General features: G+C 42.5%; 1 protein-coding gene across 4 annotated transcripts in view; it reads right to left on the reverse strand.

Moving 5' to 3' along the window:
• Positions 1 to 24612, reverse strand: part of KIF6 (kinesin family member 6) — a 277394-nt gene that overhangs the window by 15113 nt on the left and 237669 nt on the right. For all 4 annotated transcript variants that reach the window (XM_045011992.1, XM_045011993.1, XM_045011991.1 and 1 more), the window contains 2 exons: positions 1250 to 1334; positions 558 to 693 (listed from right to left, as the gene is read on the reverse strand). In XM_045011992.1, coding sequence (XP_044867927.1) covers positions 558 to 693; positions 1250 to 1334 — 221 coding nt within the window. The remainder of the gene's footprint in view (positions 1 to 557; positions 694 to 1249; positions 1335 to 24612) is intronic.

Below are 24612 nucleotides of genomic sequence, written 5' to 3' on the forward strand. Positions count from 1 at the left end.
GAGCAGTAAGAGATAATCTGGCCCTAAGTCTCTCCTAGTCACTTTACATTCTTTAAAATTCATTGGAATCGAATGGATCATTCCAATGTACTCAGTATCCAATGAACAACTTCCTGAGCAAGCTTTTCCCCATCTCAGAACAGGCCAGGTGCAATAATAGATGTCACCAAGATCTTTCAATTCCATTTGGAATTCCACAGACAAGTGTTTCTGAAGTAAAACATTTAAAAAAAAGTTAAAAGAAATTGAAAACATGATTAACGTGTATTGTTTCTGAGTTAGGTTTTATGTGAAAATGACTTCTTTGGAAGATGTTTAAGAGGGTGCCAAACTAGGGCACACAGTGGGGAAAAAGAGCTTGATAGTTCTTTCACTTGCACTAGTTTTACACTAGTGTAACTATCAAGTTCTGATTTACACCATACTAAGAGTGAGGAGAATCAGGACCAAAGTTTCACCCATAATAGTCCCATTCCTATCTAATCAATGGTTTCTTCAGGCAACAAGTGCAGATTTAATTTTATATTTGCATACAGTTGAAGTAGACATTCTGATACCTGCAGATTCGATGCCTCCTCAGACCACCAGACTTCAAAGTCTTTTTGCAGCTTCACCTTGGCTTTTTCCATAAGAAGTTGCAAGTGTTCAATCTCTATCTTCAACCCTTTCAAGCGATTGAACATTGTTTTATAACTGCAGTGAGAAAGGAGAAGAGGGTTTGTTCAGAACAGAGAAGTTTTGTCTTTGGCTCTGGGAGAACATGCTGACAGATCATTAATGTAGTTGTATGCTACCCAGGGCAGTTACCAAACCTGAACTTCAAAACAACTTCTCAAAGCCAGGAATGGGGGAGCATCTCATATTTTATTAGCACTTCTATGGGCAGCAGATACAAAAACCTGACCCTAGAAAATCATTTATTGCTCCTGAAACAGCCATGGGAGCAAACAACAGATGTTGTCTTGGTAGCACCCCTGCCAACTTAGGACCAAAGAGCAAATTTCTAACTGATCCCAGTGAACAAGTTGCTAACTCTGATCCTCAGTACAGTAACATACTGCACTATTTTTAGGCTTATAGGAAACTAGCTGACATTTAATAGTGAACCAGAAAGATGGCATTTTTGTAATAATGTCAAAGCAAAGCAGAGGTTAGCTGTGAGTACTGAAGTCTTATTGGGACATGCTGCACATATCCAGATGTCATTTTAATTTGATATTTGAAGTATGTGATGAGGCAGAAACAACACCTTTTTTTCTCTTCTTCAATTTGTGCTCGAAGACTCTCTTCCACGGGATCAGATTCATTTAGCTCTTCAGAAGGACTGGCAACACCTACAAGTAGAAGTTGTCAGGGGTTAGCGATGATCATATGGAGCAGGGACGAAAGAGAAATGCACTTTAATTAGACTAAGAACAGCTTGAAAAGTGCTAAGTAGTACTATGGGGTAGTGCATTAGTCTTTCCCTTCTGGGGATCTGGGTTCCAAATCCTAACTTAGGCCTTGTTCTGATTTTGCTCACACCAGTGTAACTCCAGTGACATCAGTGGAGTTAATCTGGAGTTATACGAATGCAAGATCAGAATCAGGCCCTTACTGTAAATTACACACAAAAATTAGCTTGGCTGTCTCTGCATAGTCACCTGTAGATGTTTGTCTACATTTTAAAACTAACTCAAAGTTGATACAACTGGCTGTCTCTGCTAACAGAGGTGAGGACTGAAATCGCAGAGGTGCTGCAAGTTAGGACTGAGGTACAGTGGCAGAGGTGGAGGTGCCTGGCACTGGAATAGCAAAAAGGAGTATTGAGGTACAAACTGTGGGGAAGATTAACTTTGAGATGCACTAAATTCAACTACTGAATATAAACAAGGGGAACTGCTTGAAAGTTGATGTGCTGCAAGAGGTTAGATGAGGCAAAAAGAAATGTGAGGGGAAATACTGCCATAAAATAGAGTCTAAAATGCATGGAAAGCAACTTAGGATCTTTTTATTCTTCACTTAACTTTGTTAACCTGATCCTTGCTGCTGGACAGTATGTTTGCGCTTCAGCAGCAGTTTTCTCAACATTTGCTGAAAATCAGGCGGTAGAAGATACATTAGGTCAGACTGGAGGCATAAGTTCCTGGATGGTTTCTACATCACAATGCCAGAGTGTGTCTAATCAGTGTGATGCTGGCAGACTAGATGCCAGCTCATGCCAAGGCCCTAGGTCTCTACTGAACACATAGCTGGAACCAGTCCCTAGGCCTCAATTGAACACATAGCTGGAACCAGTCTAGCTCACCTGGCTGTTAGTACTGTTAAAATAGGTATTAGAATTATAAGAATGTGTTCAGCATTTAAAGTTTATGAAATGGTTGTAAATTGCTGCATGCAAATATCTGTACGACATGTTATAAGGTAATATTTAAGTGTTTGCTTTTTAACTGGAAATCACCAGACAGGAGAGAAGTATTAATGAGTGTGAAATACTAGTTTCCAACAGTAGGTGCAACTCTTGCCTGACAAAGGAGGCCTATTAACACCAGATGAACTATTGGGGAAAATCAGGGGACACAGGACTTCATTGATTGCTCCTCTCCTCCCCATGAAGAGATGTGCAAGTGAATTTGTCCCAACAGCAGAATTTGCAACTTGAAGCAAAAGTGGGGAAGGAATAAAAAGCCCTAACAAGGAGGAACTGTATCTCTTTGCTGCTTGGACTCTTGGGGGGCAAGATTCCTAGGCATAAGCAAGGGATTCCTCAGTGCTTAGCCTGGGTTAGCCTGAAGGGACGTCTAGATCTGGCTTATTATAGAAGCATCTATTACGTTTTGAAACTTAAGATGAGAACTCATTTGTGGGTATGTTTACTTGCTTTAACCTTGTAAATAACTCTCTTATTTCCGTTTCCTAGTTAATAAACCTTTATATAGTTTATTATAGGATTGATTACAAGTGTTGTCTTTGGTGTGAGATCTAAGGTGCAATTGACCTGAGGTAAGTGACTGATTCTTTGGGACTGGGGATAGCCTGAATACTGCTGTGATCTTTGATGTAATGGACCATCTATCACAAAGGTAAGCTTACCTGGGTGGTAAGATAGATTGGAGTTCCCAAGGGAACTGTCTGTAACTCCATGTTAAGGTTGATATAGTGCTTGAGGAGTTTACACTAGATAATTGGATGGTGAAATCTAAATATAGCCAATTTGGGGTTTGTGCCCTGCTTCTTAACAGTCTGCCCTAAGGTTGGTATTCCTGTTCTTGAGCTATTGCAGGACAGCTTGACAATCAGGATGCGCCTTAGAACTGAACTTCCACACTCACTACAATATTTTCTCGTTCTGGGAGACAGCCTTCCCAACAACGATTAAAGTAACTGGGCTCAGAAATGTCAAGTTACCTACTAAAAAAGCACAACTATTACAAAACCACTTTCTATTTCTAGGGAGTGTCTTAAGGTTCACAATAAAACAAGTTTTGCCTTTTTAACTGAAGAAAAATGCAAGGAACAAAAGATTTGCTGTACAATACACTTTGGTTTCCATCTCAATTATTATTTCAGCCAAGAAAATAAATTATATGTCAACCTTTCATTAGGCCTAAGGAGTGTACCCTAGCTTCAAGGAATGGAATTCTGGCTGGAACACGAGGGCAGTAATGACCTCTCTTTGCCTGTCAGTGCTCCAGCTAAAACCATTATTCTTTTGTTGTTATACCCTGTAGCTTAATCAAAAATGAGACTGAAACATATTTAATTTCACCAAAAGTACGTAAGGTCAAGAGTGTTAATACAGACTAAAAGCCAAGGTGAACAAAAACTACACACACAACTTTCATTCCATATACGCAGACTATAAGAGCAGAGTAGGGCTGAGTGGGGCATTCTGTGGTGGAGTGGGTGCTCTTAACACATTAAGAAATGAAACTCTTTTGGGTGTTAAAGCAAATAACATATGAGTCAAAAGAAGTGTCGGATTCATGGCAGAAGAGGTGTCAAAAATTAGTGGTGTTATATGAATGCACTACAATAAAACACAATAGATAATGACAAAGCTTTAGTGATCTTGAGTGAAGTCCTGGCCCCATTGAAGTAAATAGTAAAACACCCATTGGTTTCAGTGGGATCAGGATTGCAACCCTAGTCTCCTCCCTTATCCATCCATCCATATCTCCAATGGTAGTTATGTCAAAATACTATAGGGAGAACAAAACTAGTGGGTCAGATTGCTTCATTAAGGCACAGGTATACATTGGAGAAAGTGCAGCAAAGGACTCCTGATGCTCTTGAGGTGCAGGGTGAGTGTTCCCTGTGCACCCCTCCCCTAGGAATCTGTAGCATTCAGTCAACTCCATTGTCAGCCAGTTCTGCTGATCATGGTGCAGTGAATCAAAGAATTCATGGAGAAACTGATAATACCTACCTACCTTTGTGAAGCACTGCGATAAGCATGGATGAAAAGCACTATTTTCAGTAAGTGATACATACTGTTATCATCAGTGTTACCACGGCAGACTTTGTAGTCAACTAACTTGAAAAATTCTGGCTTATTTTTGTCCACAGTCAAACCGAAGATCAATTTGGTAAAGAAACTCTGTGACTCTGAACTTTAATCTCCCTAGGGAGCCCATATATTACTGGCCCTGAATTTGTTCTAGGAGTCAAACATTCTAGAGATTTATTGTCCTAGTACCTCAATTAACATTATGTCCTGCCCTTCAGCTGTACCTTTGCAGTCAAAGGTTTTCATTTCAGCATCAGACAATCTTGTATTTAACTACTTAAATTTATAGTCACTTGAAATAATCACAGTTAGAGCTGTCTTCAGTGTCCAATTAATCTTTGTATTGCTTTTATTTATCCATTCTGCTACTCTTGGCAAACTCAGTCCTGAGGTTGTTGTGCTATTAAGCTGGAGCCTACAATGCTGTTTGGGTTGGTTTAAAAAGAACCCCCCTTTCTTTTTGTTTGTAGGGGAAGTGGAGTTACTTAGGCTTTCTCCTTATATTTTGATTCCTCCCCTAGGCCAGTTCAACCTGTCTCGTTTGATTGAGGAGTGGATATGACTTTCTCCAGGATGGCAGGCATTATGGACACATTTTATATAAAAATAGAGATGGACATGAACTGCAAAATTCAGATCTAGATTCAAACTTTCCAAAAGGTTGAAGTATTTGGATTGAGGGTTTTGAATCAACTGTACCTCTAATTATTTTCTAATATGGTGTTTAAAATATTCTACCAGGTGGTAAGTTCTATGCTTTAAAATAAAACAATAGTCTCATCTTCAACCTTTGAAAACATTACATTTATGGTTTTTTTTTAAAAAAGCCACACCCATTATGTTGTCTTATTTTGAATTTTAGCACAGCTGCCAGTAAGGCCATCCATCATTGTGTTGCTTTGCTCTGTATGATTTTATCACTGGCCTCACATCTTGTGTAACTTGTGTCCAGTGTAGCATGATACCTGGAATACATGGTCTAGCTTCGGTGTCTCTGCTATGAGTTCTTCTGGTTAAATACAGATTTCTATTTTTGTTTTCCACTCATTGAAGCCTTGTTTGAAACATGTCATCATATTGGTTTGCTCCTTAAAATACCTGGCACATGGAACAAAAAGTGTTTCCAATTCAGCTGTACTCAAGCCACAGGAATTTCTGAAACCAATGTGACTAAAACTTTGCCAATGGTTTCCAAATGTACAAGTAGTAAATACTGAAAAATGCAGGTGAATAGGTTCAAATTTAATGTGTTCCACACATGGCAGTCTATCTAGTGGAATAATATAACACCTGGGCCCTGGTCAGAAAACACCCACTGATCTAGAACCTTGACTAAGTTTACTAACTGAATATTGCCACTAGATTACATAAGGTTTTTGTCATCAGTTATCTTGCCCATTTTATTACCCAGAGCCATACTTGACAGTTCAATTATGGTATTTTCTCTATTATTCTCTAGATCCATAAAATGAAGATTCCTATACTGCCCTTCACAGTAACATCTAAGCACTTCCATGAAAAAGTCTCTTTGCTAAATTTGGAATAAACATTTTCAATACAAAAATAAAGTGATAGAAATTACTTTTGAGCCTTCTCATTTGCTTGTTAGTAGAGTGAGATGTTTGAACTGCAGTGCCATCAGGATGCAAATGACAGCTAGATCCAAATGGTTCAGTGTTTCCCGCACCCCCGGTGCCTGGTCAAAGTAGGAGCTTGGATGACAGGAAGGTGACAGAAGTTCAGTCAGGGTGAGACAGAGATGATGTGGCTGGGCTGGTTGGAAACATTCAGAGAAAAAGACCACGGTATCTGCTTCCTCTTTTGATGGGATATGCCTGCTTGTCTCTGTGAACTTCATAATGTGGCCTTCTTGGATGCCCAGCTGGATGAGGCAGCAGTAAATAATAAAGTTTTTTCCATGTATGTCTAGATAGGACATTGTAACCTTTCCTCTTGGATGCAATCTATATAGCCCTAAATGGTTGGATCCCGACTACCATAGAGGCCACCTCTCTCCAAGTGCACTTTTTGGACAGTTGAGACAGCAGGGGCACTCTCATCAACAGCTCCTAGAACTTAATGTTTTGAGGCTTGATGCAGGGTGTTCTCAGTGGAAGAGGGAATGTTTGGCTCTGGAATCTGCTTCCATCCATAATCCGGCAAAGTGTGAGGTTATCCTGCTGATTGAGGAGAAGATTTCCCATGCTGTGAAAGTTTTTGAGAATTCAAAAAAATCCCATTATGAACCTGAGTCTTGCTGAAGTTTTTTGACAGGTGGCAGAGGGCAAAGGGAGAGAACATCGGACCACAGACAGGGCCTGCTCCAGGGGTTTTGCCACCCCAAACAGCCCCCCCCCCAAAGCCGCGATTGCGATCTGCGGCAATTCAGCGGGAGGTCTTTCACTCTGAGGGGGAGCGAGGGACCCACTGCCGAATACCTGGACGTGCCACCCCTCTCTGGAGTGGCCGCCCCAAGCACCTGCTTGCTAAGCTGATGCCTGGAGCCGGCCCGAACCACAGAACAGCCAATAGTTCAGAGGTTAGAGTACTCTGCTGGGCTGTAGGTGACCCATATTAGAATTCTTGCTCTGCTTGATTTAGAACAGTGACCTAAAGCTGGGAAGTAGGAGGACTTGGTTCAAATGCCTGATTTGGAGTTGGGTCTCCCCCATTCCAGGCAAATACCCTAACCACTGGGCTATTGAGTTTTTTGCAATCTCTCTTGTCGGTGCTGTTACACTTTGTATAAATAAGTAAATATTGAGTGTGTGAAAGATTGACTTTATGGCATAGTAAGTATAGCACTCAGCTGGGATGTGGGAGTTGCAGGTTCAAATCCCCTCTTCTCACGGAAACAATTGTTTATACAAAGAGCATCATCTCTGTCAGGGGAGACTGAGACAGACACATGCAAGAGTAACCAATAAACCGGTTAATTAGAGTGAAATCAAGATTAGGCTCCCTTCACTGATATGTAGGTCAGACCCAGATATCTGTGCTCAATGGCAAGGGTATAGGATTAAGCTGGAGTGGTGTCTCCCAAAGCAGGAAAGTAAGACTTATTACATTTGGGGGAATAACTGTCAATTGGGCTTGTTTGAGGTAGGGAACCTGCATTATAGAGTAACATTGTAGTCAGCCCTGGGGAGTCCTTATTTGGGCAGTCAACTGTGGCAGCCCTTCAATGGCTACCTAAGGGTGTCTGAGATGGCTGAACAATATTGTCTCATGCTGGAACTGTAGAGATCTGGCAGGGTGTTTGGTTGTGTGGGTGTGGATCCCTTGATGTCGGTGGTAGTAGGCAAGGGGAGACAAGAAAGGAAAGGATTTGAAGTAAAGCATAATCCAAAATCAAGATTGTTTAGTCTCAATTCCATTGGTTTCACACTTAATTAGCTATCAGAAGATTGGGATACCACTGAACAAGTTTCTGGGCCTTCACTTCATGCTGACCAATGCAAAGCTAGTGATTAATAAAGCAACAACTGTCTATAATTTGCAAGACATGTGCTGACCAAGTTTTGGTGCAGGTGACTCTAGCCATATACTCAGTTCAGTATGAATCAAAAGGAAATGGGTGAGGATGTCTGGCAATGCTGTTTGTATCCTGCCTGTAATGCAGATCTTCCACCCCAAAACTAGACTAAATACAGTGGGTGAAATTCAGGCCCTAATGAAGTCAATGGCTAAATTGACATTGACTTCAACACAGCCAGGAATTCACTCAGTGTGCCCATCTTGTCTGAAAGTCCTGGTATGTCGTTAAGACAGGACTCTCAACTTTTCTGTAGCACTGCAAAGTCACTGCATGAAGTATCGAGATTCCTTCTAGGAGGAACCAAGGCTGAGAGTACTCAGTGACTTTAACATCTATGTTGATGACAATTCTTTTGAGGCAACCCAGGATTTCACAATTACCATGATGTCCACTGGTTGCTACCTCAATTCATACAGCTGGCCAGATTTTTTATCTGTGTTTGGGTTGTGACAAGAGGTGGGCTAATTGCGCATCTGCCCAGGTCATGGACTAACACTGCCTGATATATGAAGTTGAGATGAAAGACCTGTTTGATTTCTGTCCTCAGAGATTAATGGAACCTGAGCATTTCTGGAGGATTAGGAGGGAGAGTATTGTTTCTTCAACAGACTACTCAATCAAGGGATTGGTAGGACTTTATTTTTCTGTCCTCAATCATCAATGAAGTGGCCCATATCAGTGAAGTGATATTTGCTTTCCCAACTTCATCCTGACAGGTCATCGTGGTTTACAGATTATCTGAGACAAGTGAAGGGGGAAGGAAGACAGTTAGAGCCCTGGCAGTATAAATCTCGCACTGATTCTGACAAAATGCATCATAAAGATTTCTTGAAATGTCATGTGGTGCCTGCGTGGGTGGCAAAGAAAAGTTCCCTTTCTCCCCAACAGAATCTTTAAGTCTTGATCAGCAGATTTATTTCAAACCTGTCTTCATCTGATGGCTGATTAGAGACTCATTCCTCTTGTAGAGGACATTCAACATCATTATGTAGATAAGATCAAGTAGGTTTGGACTGAACTGTCTGCATCCCTAGGTGAACGGCAATATCTTAAGGAGACAGATGCCAGGTCTTCTCTGCTTGACTTTAGGTCAATATTGGTGAAAACATTCTCAGTATACCTGGTTACTTCAGATTGCCTTGATTCTTGTCATTCTGAGTATGGCCCTAGGTACTGCACAGAGCTGCAGAGAAAGCTTTTGTAGCTGCCTTCCTCCTTGACCATGTATCCCTGCTGCTATTGTTAGCTTTATCAGTTGTCTTCAATACCATTGATTATGAGGTGGAGTTAGTTCATCTGCTAATGCTAACACAAACAAATGATGCAGCCTTTTGGCGGCTTTGCTCTTATCTCTTGGAGAGATTCCAGAGGGTACTTTGGGGCAATTGTTCTTCTGCCCTGAGGTGCTTTCAAGAGATGTTCTGCAGGGATCCAAATTGTCCGCTCTCTCATTTAATGTGTATATGGGATCTTTGAATGGGATAGTGAGGAAGAATGGGACATGATTTTTTCAGAGAGCCAGTGAAACCCAGATCTATTTCTCTCCCTCATATAATCCAGCCAGTACTATCAAATGTTTTACCCCATGTTTGGGTGAGAATGGGGAGTGGATGAGACCTTGGTGGCTGAATTTCAATCTTGGTAATATGAGAATCTTCACAGGCTGGGAAAAGTAACTGGAAGATGTGGTGAGGTTTTATCTGACCCTTTAACTGAGGTAATATAGACATTTGTAGCTTTTTTTTCTTCACTAGAGCTTACAATCTGGAGGTGTTGTTGGTCCTACAGCTGCTGCTGGATGAAGCTGTAACAACAGTGTTGAGGAAGGCTCCAATTCCCCTACCACTCTGAAAGTTCACTGCTTATGCTGAGCACTCCCCAGAAAAGAAATGTCCAAAAGGGATGACAACCTTGTCTGATCCAAAATTGCTCCCTCTGAACAAATTTCTGATTACCTGTATATGCGCACTTCTTATTTTAAGAACACAATGATCTGTTGCTATAATAATTTGGTAACCTCACCAGAAGCCTTGGAAAGTGCAATCAACAGTTCTTTTAGTTCAAACTCATTTTACATCATTTTGTTGACTAGCATTGATAAATTGTACAGATTTTGACTAAGGAAATCAGGAATGCAAGTTATTTTGCCGTTCGCATTAATACCACTTAAGCTATAAATAAAACTGGTCAATCTCTCAATTATCCAGTATGTTCAAATGAATGGTGATATGAATGAAGTGCTTAGAGGTTTACATGTAGAAAAGACAGTAAAACACTGGCCAAATTGCTGTTTTCTTGCCTCCATGAAAATGCTCTGGATGTCAGTAAAATTAGTGAAGTTCTGGAGCAGCCTTCAAAGGGGAGTTGTGGGGGCAAAAAAACCTAACTGGCTTCCAGACTGTGCTTGATAAGTTTATGGAGGGGGTGGTGTGATGAGATTTCCTACAATGGCATGTGGCCCATCAGTAACTGCCAGTACCAAAAATCCCCAATGGCTGGAGATGGGACACTAGATGGGGAGGGTTCTGAATTATTACAGAGAATTCTTTCCCACCCACATGCTCAAGGTTTAACTGATCACCATATTTGGGGTCGGGAAGGGATTTTTCCCCCTGGTCAAATTGACAGAGATCCTGGTTGGGTTTTTTTTGCCTTCCTCTGCACCATGGGTCACTTGCAGGTTTAAACTACTGTAAATGGTGGGTTTTCTGTAACTTGAAGTCTTTAAACCATGATTTGAGGACTTCAGTAACTCAGCCAGAGGTTAGGGGTCTATTTCAGGAGTGGTGGGTGAGGTTCTGTGGCCTGCAATATGCAGGAGGTCAGGCTAGATCAGGGGTTGGCAACCGGTGGCTCGCGGCTCGCCAGGGAAAGCACCCTGGCGGACCGGCCCGGTTTGTTTATCTGCCGCGTCGGCAAGTTCGGCCGATTGCGGCTCCCATTGGCCGCGGTTCACGGTCCCAGGCCAATGCAGGAGGCAGGAAGCCGCGGCCAGAACATCCCTCGGCTCGCGCCGCTTCCTGCCTCCCGCATTGGCCTGGGACCACAAACCGCGGCCAGTGGGAGCCGCGATCGGCCGAACTTGCCGACGCGGCAGATAAACAAACCGGGTCGGCCCGCCAGGATGCTTACCCTGGCGAGCCGCGAGCCACCGGTTGCCGACCCCTGGGCTAGATGATCACAATGGTCCCTTCTGACCTTAAAGTCTACGAGTCTAAATTAGAGGCCAGGATTAGGATGGGTGCAATATCAGTGCAAATAATCATATAAATGCACAAGATAGTTTATTTTGTGCTCTATATTAAATGTATGGTGAAGTTAGCTGAAAGAATATTAAATAAAACACCCATGCTTGCAGCTTCTTTGGTATTATGAGTCAACTGCACACACTTTTAGAGGGTTAATGTAACTTCTGTAAGGTCTTTCAGGCCATGCAAAAGGAGTTGAAACAAGAGCTGAATACTTCCAAATTTGAAAATCATTTGAGTAACAGAAGTGCATTTGGAGTCAGATCATGCCTAAGCAGCATCAGCCAAAGTGCTGGTTGGGGCTGCCAGCTGTAATGTATTAATGGAGAGTCCTCCATCTGCAAAAGAGAAGTGAAGAAGATGGTGGGAGAGGGAAGATTGACAAAAGTATTGCTAGTATTGCAGCATCCTCGACGAAGTCAATAGATTTTGAATTTGGGGTTGCACTGTGTGTGACATCCAAATCTGCTCAGTGAAGAGCAGATGGCTTCCAGACACTTGCAGAATGAGAAAAGTGAGAAAATGAATATGGCAACAGCATCGGAAGCAACAGACGCTGTGCTGGAAGGGATCCGAACAAAGTGTTAGGAAGACAATTTTATAGCTTCTTTCCAAAAGGTCTGAAAACTATCAAATTCAGTTGAGGTTGACTATGTGGAACCACATTGTTTCTAGACATGGAATCACACTGAGCTAACAAGACAATACAAACTGGGAAACATCCTGTGGAAATAACCTTTGACTATTCTTGTCTCAGACTGACAATAAGCACACTCTCACATTGTCAATGACTGACAATTCTATTTACTACGACAACAGGCACTTTAGAAAAGCAGATGATCAGATAATCAGACATTTCCAGTTGCTCTAATGCAATGTTTCTCAATCTTTAGAAAGCTAAGCCCTCTTTTAGGGGAATGAAACCGATTGCATAGCCCCTGCAAATCAGCCATGTGTTGTTAAAGGCCTACACATCTTAATTTATACACCTTCTGTGTGCCCTGGTTAATCCTTCAGGGTGCCTACTTCAGGAAACATTGGTATAGATCTTAAAATAATAGAATCACAGAAATGTAGGACTGAAAGGGATCTTGGTTGGTCATTTAGTCCAGACCCTGGAACTGAGTTAGGACAAAGTATTATCTAGATCATCTCTGACAGGTGTTTGTCTAAGTGGTTCTTAAAAACCTCCAATGATGGAGATTCCACATCTCCTGAAATAATTTGTTCCAGTGCTTAACTACCATTCAAGTCAGGAAGTTTTTTTTTAATGTGTAGCCTAAATTTCCCTTGCTGCGATTTAAGCTCATTACTACTTATCTTGTTCTCAGTGGATACAGAGAACAATTTAGCACCACCCTCTTTATAACAATCTTGTACGCACTTGAAGATTGTTATCAGGTCCCCGCAGTCTTCTCTTCTCCAGACTAAACAAATCCAATTTTTTCAGCCTTTCCTCATAGGTCATATTTTCTAGACCTTTAATCAAGTTTGTTGCTCTCCTCTGGACTTTCTCAAATTGGCCACATCTTTCCTGAAGTCTGGTGCCAAGAACTGGACACAATACTCCAGTTGAGACCTTATCAGTGCTGAGTAGAGTAAAAGAATTACTTCTCGTGTCTTGCTTACAACTTTCCTGCTAATACACCTCAGAACAAGGTTTGCTTTTTTTGGCAACAGTATTACATTGAAGACTCGTATTTAATTTGTGATCCACTATAACCCTCCAGATCCTTTGCTGCAGTATTCCTTCCTAGGCAGTCATTTCCCACTTTTTTGTTCAACTGATTATTGCTTCCTAAGTGTAGTATTTTGTATTTTCCCTTACTGAATTTCATCCTATTTATTTCAGACCATTTCTTCAGTTTGTCAAGATTGTTTTGAATTCTTATCCTGTCCTCCAATGTGCTTGCAACCCCTTCCAGTTTGCTATCATCTGCAAACTTTATAAGTGTACTCTATATGCCATTATCCAAATCATTTACGAAGACATTGAATAGAACTGGACCTAGGACAGATCCTTGAGGGACCTCACTTGATATGATCTTCCAGTTTGACTGTGAAACATTGTTAACTATTCTCTAAGTACAGTTTTCCAACCAGTTATGCACCTGTAGGATGGGGAGATTTTTGATAGCCCAGAATACAGTAACATGCTTAGACCATTGCCAGCAGCAGGAATACCAATTGTTATGCTTAGTGCTGAAAGCAGCTAAAAGGAGGCCTTTCTGAAACCTTAGCACAGACCAGGAGTGGAGCAGGGAAGTGAGTGACTATGAGTAGTAAACATGACCCTGTGCCCTCCTGACTTGAGCTTTTTGCCAAAGCATGCGGGCTTGCAAGATGGAAAGTCTGGCAATAGTTAACTATTACTATGTGAAATACAGCTGGTTAACTGAGGGAAAATTCCCTGCCTGACAGGCTGGAAAACGCCACACTTATCTTCTGCTCAGCAGTTTTTTTGATGAACAAGCTATGTAATACTAACACATTGGGTATAAAAAGAGGAAGAAACCTGAGCTCAGTGGACACTTGAACACCTTCAAGTTCCACTGCTGATGGAAGGCTGACCACTGAACATCTACAGAAATCCACTTAAGACTTTCTTCAGACCTTGGGTAAATACTAATCTGGGGTTCATTTGGGGTGCTCTACTAACCTGCGTGGATGTGTGTACGTGCTGGAGACTAAATAAAATAGAAGCTTTGAGTGAAAGCATTTTTGTTTGCCTGCTTGCTCCCAATGATTTATTTCCTGCCACTGCCTTGCAAAGATTAAAGTTAACAAGAGCTTTGGGTTCTGCAAAACCCCTAGTAACAGACCCACTTTATATTGTGTTCGTCTAGGCTATATTTCGTTTGGTTTCTTATAAAAAGGTCATGTGAGACAGTATCAAAAGCTTTACTAAAGTCAAGATATATCACATCTTCTACTTCCCCCATCCACAAATTCTTGACAAATCCATGGTGACTGTTACTTATCACTTTATTATCTTCTAGGTGCTTACAAATTGATTTGTTTGATTATTTGTTCCATTGTCTTTTTGGGGATGGAAGTTAAGCTGACTGGTCTAAAATTCCCTGTGTTGTCTTTATTCCCCTTTTTACAGATAGGTATTATATAGGCTCTTTTTCAGTGCTCTGGGATCTCTTTCATCCCCCATGAATTCTCAAAGATAATCGCTAATGGCTAGGGCCCTACTAAATTCAGTCCATTTTGGTCAATTTCATGGTCACAGGATTTTAAAATTAGTCAATTTCATGGTTTCAGATGTTTACACCTGAAATTTCAGGTGTTGTAACCGTGGAGGTCCTGACCCAAAAGGGGATCCTGGGGGGTTGCAAAGTTGTTGTGTGTGGGGGGGTCACAGGATTACTATCTTTGCTTCTGCGCTAACTTCAGAGTTGGGCTCTGAAGGCAGCAGCCATGGAGCTTGCTTCAGCCACTGGAGGTGGGTTTGATTTCTCTCTCCCCCGCGAGAGCGGCTGTGCAGGGGAAGAGGAAGTCCTGTCCCTCCCCAGCCCTGCCTGGACTAGTAGTTGGAGCCTGGTGCATGCCCAGCCCTCCCCTCTGCCCTTCCAATAGTTAGATTTCACGGTGGGAGATCTGTGACGCATTTTTTTCATGGCCATGAATACGGTAGGGCCCTACTAATGGCTCAGAGATCTCTTACGTATTCTAGGATGTATTTCATTAGGACCAGTTGACCTGAAGACATCTAACTAGTCTAAGTAATTCTTAACGTGTTCTTTCCCAATTTTAGCCTCAGATCCTTTCCCACTTATACTGATGTTCACTATGTTAGTCGTCCAATCATTGCTAACTTATTTGCTGCATTTTCTGTTATTGTCTCTCTCTCCTCATCCAGTAATGGGTCTACTCTGTCCTTGGCCTTCCTCTTGCTTCTAATGTATTTGTAAAAAAAAATTTTTGTTACCCTTTATGTGCCTAAATGGTTTGATCTTCTTTTGTGCCTTGGCCTTTCAAATTTTGGCCCTACATGCTTTTGTTATTTTATATTCACCCTTTGACCTAGTTTCCACTTTTTGTATGATTTTGTTGAGCTTTAGGTCTTTGAAGATCTCCTGGTTAAGCCAGGGTGGCCTCTTACCATACTTACTATCTTTCCTATGCATTGGGATAGTTTGCTTTTGTGCTCTTAATAATGTCTCTTTGAATTCTTCTTTTCCCTTAGACTTGCTTCTCATGGATCTTACCTACCAATCTCTGAGTTTGCTAACATCTGTCTTCTTGAAGTCCATTGTCTTTATTCTGCTGTTTTCCCTCCTATCATTCCTTACAATCATGAACTCTACCATTTCATGATCACTTTTGCCCACGCTGCCTTCCCCCTTCATATTCTCAACCAGTTCCTCCCTATGTCAGAATCAAATCTAAAACAGCCTCTCCACCAATCACACTTTCCACCTTCTGTAATAAAAAGTTGACTTCAATGCATTCCATGAACTTGTTGGACAATCTGTACCCTGTTGTATTACTTTCCCAATAGATATCTGAGTAGTTGAAGTCCCCCATCACCACCAAGTCCTGCAATACTTCCTCTTTTTAACTTACGTGCTTTGAAGAGAAGTGATGTGGTTAGCAACATGTAAAGTATGACCATGGGCACCTGCGTTAGCATCCATTGCAGTGAATGGGGGCTGTTCATACCTCTTGCTTCAGGCTTTCTGCTGACTCAGGGAAACAATGCTTCATGGGTCACATTTGGATCATGTTCTGAAGGTTTTCTTCACAACCATAGCAAGTAAAGACGTGAAGCTGAGACTCTAGAGAACAACTGAGAGCTCTGTCTGTCCAAAGTGGAATAAGGGCAATTACAGTGATGGAAGAAGAAGGGAGCTATTGGCTTTTTATGCCCCAAAACAATCAAGATACATTTTCTGTTATGTTATGGACCCTTTGCACTGCTCTGTGCATGCAAAGGGTCTGTACAGTCATCTTAACCATCTACCTGGTACACTGGCTGTGATGAGGGATCATCTCCTTAGACCATGTCGCCTATTGATAGGAGCACTGGCTAGCCCTGCTACGTAGTGGTGAAGTTCAGGGTTGGCTGAAGCACCTAGTCTATCAAGTCCAGGGCGGTTGGCAGTAGTGCCTAGTGGTGCAAGTCCAGGGGTTTGGTGGTAGGAGAACTGTAGACGGGCCGGACTCACCCCTGCGGCGCCTCCTGCTGGTGACTCCGGGAATTAGCTCGTTCCAGCATCCAGAGCGCCCTCTGCAGGCCGGTGATCCGCCTGTCCTCTGGCCCCCCGTGTCCCTCCCTGGACCCGGTGCCCTTTTACATGGGGGCGCTGCCCCCTGGCAGTAACCCCTTCCTCTTAGGGTCTCCCCTCCTCAGGGAACCCCACCCTCTATCCCCACCTTACCTCAGTGTATGGCTACTGCCAGTCATTGTCTAGCCCCACGTCCTGGGGCAGACTGCAGTATCAGCCTACTCATCACTGGCAAGGAGGGTTTGGACCTGCTGCTTTGGCCTACCCCTGGGCTGCCCTCTGCAACCCCCAGTACCTGTTAGCCCAATGCTAGGCTGCAGCCTGGGGCTTTCCAGACTGGAGCTCCCCAGCTCCTCAGCCTGTCCCCAGCCCTGCTCCACTCAGGTATCCCGTCTCAAGCTCCCTGCAGCTAGGCCCTTCCCTCTCTGAAGGCAGAGAGAGACTGTCCTTCTGGCTTCCCAGGCCTTCTTATAAGGCCCTGTTGCCTGATTGGGGCATGGCCCCAGCTGCAGCCACTTCCCCAATCAGCCCAGCCTTTAGAGCAGCAGCTCCCAAGCCCTGCCAGGCCGCTTTAAACCCCTCAGGGCAGGAGCAGGGGTCCACCCTGCTACAGAACCTAGGCCCTCCTGCTGTTCCAGGATCCAACTCAGGGTCCTGGGGCAGGCAGTTCAGATGTGAAACCTGGGCTAGGGTATCATCCAGCCTACTCCCTGGGTTACTTCCTACTACATCCCAGCCTCTTCAGAGGCATAGTGAAGGTCTGGCTTGTGACCCAGAAAGAATCCCCCCAGAAGGCGGTCAGGAGATTCCTTTTCCCAATCACAAGCAGCTACTCCACTGTCTCTTCTGCAGGGGGTTGCAGCTCTGAGTTGAGGTTGGCTGCTGTGTGGGGCTCCTGCTGGATTCCTGCAGGAGCTACCAATGCAGGTCTATTCCTTCACACTGAACACCCTGACTGAGCTGTGCTGTGCCCTTTAAAATCCATCTCCACTGACAGCACACCCAGCAGACAAGGTTGAGTGGAGCCTCCTATGATCAGAGCTGCTCCTTAAACCCCTGTTTCTCAGCCTGGGGTTCATACGCCCATCACACTGTCATGGGGGAAATCCTTCAGTGGTATAGAGCCAGCAGAGTAGCTGTGCACACCCACCACTTATGGCCTCTAGTGGAGAGGGTGAAGTCTACGGAGAATGGGATACAGTTGGAGCACCCCTGTACTTCAGCTATTCCTGGCTACTTTTACAGCTCCTCAGGGCTACGGGCAGAGGCTACTCTGATTTAAACTGGGGCCAATGCAGACCTGCCCAGCCCCAGAATCAGTGAGCTGCTAAGATGCCAACAAGCCACGTTTATTTCCACTCTGCAGCTCAAACCCTGCACAGCTTGACTGGACTTAAGAATCAGCGTCTCTAACTCCAGAATCTACCAATGCTACTTAACAGTCATCCCGGGGAGTCGCTGAATAATGAGGCAATCCGCACTGAACGTCCTATTTCTGTACTATTTCAAAAGAAATGTCTATTTCAAGGAAGCTCATGGACACTGCAGGTCACTGCAAAGACAGTGAAATGCTGCTGGATGCCAGCACAGTTGAGCTGCACAAAAATAGGCAGTTGTGATATCAAGATGTTTAACAGGCAACAGCTCAGAGTTTTAACCATAAGCCATTCTAAATTGAAACACTAAGTAGTTTGTGGATCCAACAGGGTGGGTCTGTTACAATGTGCAACTTTACAATTGTCTAATATTCAGGGGCCAAATTCTGGTCTCTCTTACAGTAGGGCAAACCTGGAGTAACTCCACTGACTTCAGTGTATGTTAGGTACTACAATGATGAGAGAAGTATAAAACACAAACACACAGTATTTGCAGAGGAAATGTGTGTGTGTGTGTGTGAGAGAGAGAAAAATTCACCTTCCATGAATATTTCTAATATCTGTTCAAAAGTTGCTGTTTCTGCAAACATTCCTGCCAGTAAGCTAATTTGCTACAACAGCCAAGGAAAGTGAATGCCAAAGGACCGTGAACACAGCCAACATAAATTCCATTTTTTTATCCAAGCGAATATTCATGGAATGTTTTTTGAGGTGTTCGCCCAGCTTTACTATTCATATCCTTGTGCTAGGATTAGTGGAAAATGGATGCTTTTAAACAAACATAACCTGATCCACCTCCTTTCAATCTTAGAATTCCAAAAACAGCCCTCAAGGCTAAGCATTACCAATTGTTTTCCATGGATCTAATGAAACCCTGGAGAAATGAAATCTAGCCATAAGAGAAGTGGCTTTAACGCCACTAGAGGTCACTCTAAGAATTAGGTCAGTACACTGCATGCTGCTAGTAGTAACTGTGAACTCTTACAAAAATAGATTGTTGTTGCTTCAACTTTCAAACAAAATATCCAGAGGAACAGAACATACTGTAATATTGTAGCATAATCAAAATTGTGCAATATTAAGAGAAATTGCTCTTCTGTACCATTTCCATTCATGCCATCATCCCTAGGTCACTCGGTAGCATTACACACTGACTGAGCAGACTGCTTCTGTTTTGCTTAAAAATTAGTGAACTTTAAAGACTGAAAAACTCAAATATATGCACACACATATACAAATATATAGGAGGTACCAAATTACAAGGCCTTCTTCTGACACCTAGCTGCACAGAGCAGACTTTTTTTTGGGTTATCTTCTGCCACTGAGGAGAAAATAATACTTACAACTTTTGGACTGTTTAGTAGACAATAGTTGGATTGTTCCTGTAGGAGCCTTTAAATAGTTTATTCATAAGACATTGACTTTCAGAGCCAGAAATGATTATGTTAAATCAGATCATTTTAATTTCAATTAAAGCTGTTATCCTCTATGGACTGCATTGGATCTGTGTGGGAAAACTCAGACTACCACTTTTCTCAGCTTCTGCCATTTTGTGATTGAAAACACTTGTGTGTCATTCTGTCATGGCATTAGTACAGAAAGAGAACTTGTTTCTTCACATGAGCAATTTAAAATGGTTTCTCAGTTATGAAAAATAAGGCGATGGAAGAAACCAAGCTCAGGTTAGATTGGGGGAATAAGCATGAGGTAAACCAGTGTTTCCCAAAGTGTGGAGTGTCCTTTCCCCACAGGAGTATGGGAAGAACTAGTTGAGAGAGTCACGGACAGACCTTTCAACTGTTCTCCAGAGTATTTAAAAACCAAGTATATCTCTAGTTGCTATAGCTGCAGCGAAAACTTCAAAACATGACCTAAGTATAACGATGCAGCAACCTCGGCCTGAGTTTGCAGAGACCTTGAAACAATAGCTCTGAGGTGTGAACTGTCCTATTCATTTCAATGGATGCTAATTACAGCTGAGTATAACTCATATGGTTCACGGGTAATTCCTAAAACAAAACAAGCAAGCAAGCCAACAAAATCTAAATAATATTACCACAGCAACCAAGCAATCACAAACATACAACCCAAAAAAACAAAACCAAATTTTTAAAAGAAATTGGCAAATCAAAAAGTTGGAAAATAAAGGTGGGGGTCAAATGAAATGTTTTGTTTATATTTTGACCCTTTCAAATATTTTTGGTTGTTCCATAAATCAAATTATTTTTTTTGTTTCAAAATTTCCTTTATGTTGAACCTAAAAAAAGGTAAAAATATTTAGTTTAAAAAATGTCATAATGAAACATCTGGAATTTTTAAAGTCATTTTTGAACAAAACAATTTGGTGAAATCAACACAAATTTGCAAAATATTTCTGGGTTGCAAAATCTGTATTTTTCACCCCCCAAAAAAAAAAGCTTTATGTGAAAAATTTCACCCAGCTCTAGTGCTAAACTCAGATGCCAATGATAGTACTTTAAATGTCTGCACTCTATATTATTTCACGGTCTATCAAAACATTTAAGAAAGGACAAGCAGCTTCATAATATGAAGCTCTAAAATATATAGAGGCCTTAAGCATTACATGGAAGGACAAAAGCAGCGATGCAATTGGTTTCATTTTCTTAAAGGGGTGTTCAGTTTTCAAAAGTCCAGGAAAAATGATGTAAGCAAAGCTACAGAGAGTTATGGCAAAGGCCACATACTCCAACCTGCATGATCATGTCCCATCTTAATCAAATGTAAACTGCACTAAAGATTCCTGCTAACAACCTATGCCAGAGTTGAGAGCTCAGAATCAGACATAGGAGATGGCAATTGACATCTGGTTGTGCTTGTGGGGACCCAAGGAAATCAACAGACAATGGGAAATTAGTTAACCATCTCTGACTCCCCCAGTCATTTCACATAGGGTGGGGAGTGGGGTTCTTAAAAAAAAAAAGTTTTGCTCAGCTGCTCAATGGGATTGGAGAGTGCCCCCTTCAAGACTAGAGCACGAACACCACGTTTCTCAACAAACCTAGTTTCAACAGCTAAGTTATAAATCCTGGCAAAACAGAGTTTTGTAATAAAAACGCTCACAAAACAAGACACTCTTTGACTCTGAAATTGAAGATAGATTCCTCCCTGATAGCCAAATCTGCCACCCTTACTCAAATTAAATTGTACCTTGCTCCGCAAACAGCCCTATTAAAAATAATGGTATCACTCACAGAGATATATACTACATAATGGCCATAAAGGTGGTGGAAGTGGGCCCTAAATGAGTATCTCTGGAAGCAGCAGCATTTCTCATTCACTGACTAGTGTTGCTATTTCCTAATGTGTTCAACGAGCTCTTTTAACAGGTAGGAGGGATTTAAAAACATATATAAAAAAGGAAGGTAGAAAATTGGGATGAAGAATGGGAGAAGAGAGAAGGTGAGTGAAAAAAGAGAGCAAATGGAGCTGGTTGAAGCTAATGAGGATGCACAGAACTTGTCAACTCTTTTATTGTACATGCCAGTATTGCAGGGAGAGAAATAAATAGGTTCCAGGTTAGCTGAGCAAGTGAGTTAGCTGCTCTAGGTGTGTTTCTTTGTTAAGAGGACATCTAAGCACTATCAGTGGGCCATGTCACTCCAAAACCTTTGAAACCCTAAACTCAAAATATGCCTTTGACTGCAATCTAGCGAGAACATTTAAAAAAGCATTTGTATGTGTGAGACACTCTATAGGGAAAGCTGGATGGGACTGGTGGAAGGTGTGATATATATGACAATATCCTGGACAAACCTTAGTGAATTAAGTCAAAGTATCTTAGGAGGGCATTGTATTAAAAATGCAAATATTTATGTATTATTGTGGAATGGTATGTAATGTCTTTTAAGGGAGAGACAAGACTACTGTAAACACTGCAAAGTATTATGTGCTTCAAAGAACTCTTTTGAAACAATGGGCCAGACAAAAATTGAGCTTTTAGCTGAGTGGGAGTTCATAGGAAATATTAGGAAGAAGAGAATGAAAATTACTCACTTTGAGAGATATTCACCTGAAGCTACACCTTGAAGAGAACTCACTGTATGGCTGATTACCTATTCATGGCCTCTTCAAAGCCCAAACTGGATAAACTCACTAACTCACTGGGATGGTGGTTCTGAGCTGAGGGGTTTGAAGGGTTAAATCCCCCTTGGTGGAGTTGGGGGTGATCTCTGGTAAGCTTATTAGTATGTCTGTTGGTTGTTTTATAGTTTTTAATATGTTTTCTCTGCAATGCTTTCACATTAAGACGAGGTGCCAGAACTGGGGCGGGGAAGGGAGCTGAGTGGGGGATCATAGCCCCTCCACTTTTAAAAGTGAGAAGGCCATGACTGCCCACTATTTAAAATGGGCACAGTTTGGGGGGCTGTGCTTTGCAGCAGGGTATCCGCTGCGAACACAACCCCTGCCAGTGGTGCCAGCCTCTTCCTGGTGGAGGGGGGGCAAGGTTGTTCTTAGATGCACCTTGCCACAAGGCCTGGCCCCTCTGTGGCCCTGCCCCTGCTCCTTCTCTTCCCCCTGAGGCCCCACCTCTGGCCAGGCTAAAAGCCAGAGCCGGGCCATGGTAAGAGCCACCTAGGGAGTCCGGGCCACTATGGGCAGCCCCGGACTCTCCACCTGCCCTGGAAATCACACTCCAGGGGCAGGGACATAGGCTGGTGCTGCCCTCAGGCTCCCTGCCCAGGACAGGTGGAGGGTCAGGGGCTCCCCAGAGTGGCCTGGGATCCTTGGGTGGCTCTTACCATGGCCCGGCTCTGGCTTCCGACCTGGCCGAGGGGTGGAGTTTCAGGGGGGAAGAGGAGGACCAGGGAGTGAGGCCACAGAGAGGAGCAGGACCTCATGGCCCTCCCACGTCTACCAAGGTTCCAGTGCTCCCGCCTTAAGAATAAATGTACTTGCTTGTACTTGCTGTATGGTAAATTAACTGTGGCAATTATGCTGTGTCCTATCTCTGAGGAAAGAAGTGAAGAAGGCCTGCATAGGCACTCTGTCTTTTGCTGTGGAGATCACAGTATAGTCGAGGAACTGTTCAGCCTTGAAATACCCCAGTCAGACAGGAAAGAGATTAGTATCTCCTCCCAAAGAGGCAATGGCTGGGGAGCTGGAAGCTGAGAGTGGGTGCTCTTGCTGAACCACAGGGGGGAATACAGGTGCAGCTACCCTGAACTGTGATAGAAAGCACTAGGAAACCGGAGTTTTTACTAATGTAATTTGTACCAAGCCTTAAAAAAAAATAAGGAAATTTACGCGCAGAAAAGGTCAGGCTAGACAACAGCACTTATTTCATAGCTCCTGTGCATTAACTGACGTTGCTCGCTATTTATAATTGTTTCACCTGCAACATCTTGGATAAACAGACTAAAAGATTATCTAGTTTCACTGTAGCTTTTATTAGTCACTATGGGCTTGAATCTCTGTGTTACTCCAGCTTTATGTAAATGCAACTCCAACGGTTTTATTGACTTCAAGGGAGTTACAGCTATATAAAACCGGAGTAACATAGTGGAGAATGAGACTCTATATTTTACTGGAATTTCATCTGATAGCATCTTGTAATACTACTGCCCACTGAATCACATCAGATGTACCTATGCCTTCTACAGCACAGCAAACTCAGGGGAATGCTTTTCCTTTTTCTGTAGTAATAGAAGCATACTACTGTCCCATACTAGGTTGTGCTACCTTAGGACTGTAATCCTGTGTACGCCCATACAAAGGCACCCACGTATAAGAGAGAGATCTAAAAATAGAGATTTAACATGAAACAGAGAGTGAAAAAGTAGAGCAGAGAAAGACAGTAGAAAGCTTGAGAGATAGAAAATACAAGAGCAAAAGGGTGGTGAAAAGAAAGACAGGGAAAAAAGAGAATAGGAGGGGGGAAAGGAGTCCTCTGAGGCTAAGTTTACATTCCAGCTTCTGTGGGCAAAATTTATGTCGCTCAGGGTGTGAATATTCCACCCCACTGAGTGACACGAGTTACACCGACATAAGTGTTGGTGTGCACAGCACTGTGTCAGTGGGAGAGTTTTTCTCGCCGACATAGCTTATGCTGCTTGCAAAGGTAGTTTTTTATGTGGATGAGAGAGGTGGAAAGGGAAAAAGGAAAGCAGGAAGAATGGAAGAAGAGAAAAAAATATGTTAATCTGGTCATTTTGTACTTGATTCTGCCACCCTTTGTCATGTTTAGTTATACCCTACTCTGAGTGTTCCTATTGAAAAGAATGGGATTATTTGCATGATAAAGTCCTACTGAGTATTAGTAAGGATGGCAGAATTAGGCCCTTTTGCAATTTTATGCAGTTTCTTCTTTACAGAACCAGAAGATCAGAACAATCTGATGTTCTTTGCCTCCACTGAAACTCCCCATCTGACTCCTCGAGTGCTTTGTCAATATGCAGACAATGGTGATGTAAAAGATGAGACAGCTAAGAACAATTGGCTGAGCAGAGAGGTTTCCTTCAATGAGAAATCCACATCTAAAGTGAGCCTATTAGGGAAAACAGATCATCAGTGTTTAAAATCCACCCAAGAGAGCTCCTTAAAGAGTTCTGATCATAAAAGTGCTTTAAGTAAAAAATAAAATAAAATAGAAGAGGCAGCTGGAAGATGTTAACACTTGGATTCGAATTCAAGTGGTATGTATTATTTTATATAGGGATTTCTACCAACTCTTAATGAGGCTTCCTACCAAGCAGTTTTCCTTCAA

This window comes from Mauremys mutica, chromosome 3 (genome assembly GCF_020497125.1).
Source record: "Mauremys mutica isolate MM-2020 ecotype Southern chromosome 3, ASM2049712v1, whole genome shotgun sequence".
Lineage (NCBI taxonomy): Eukaryota > Metazoa > Chordata > Testudines > Geoemydidae > Mauremys > Mauremys mutica.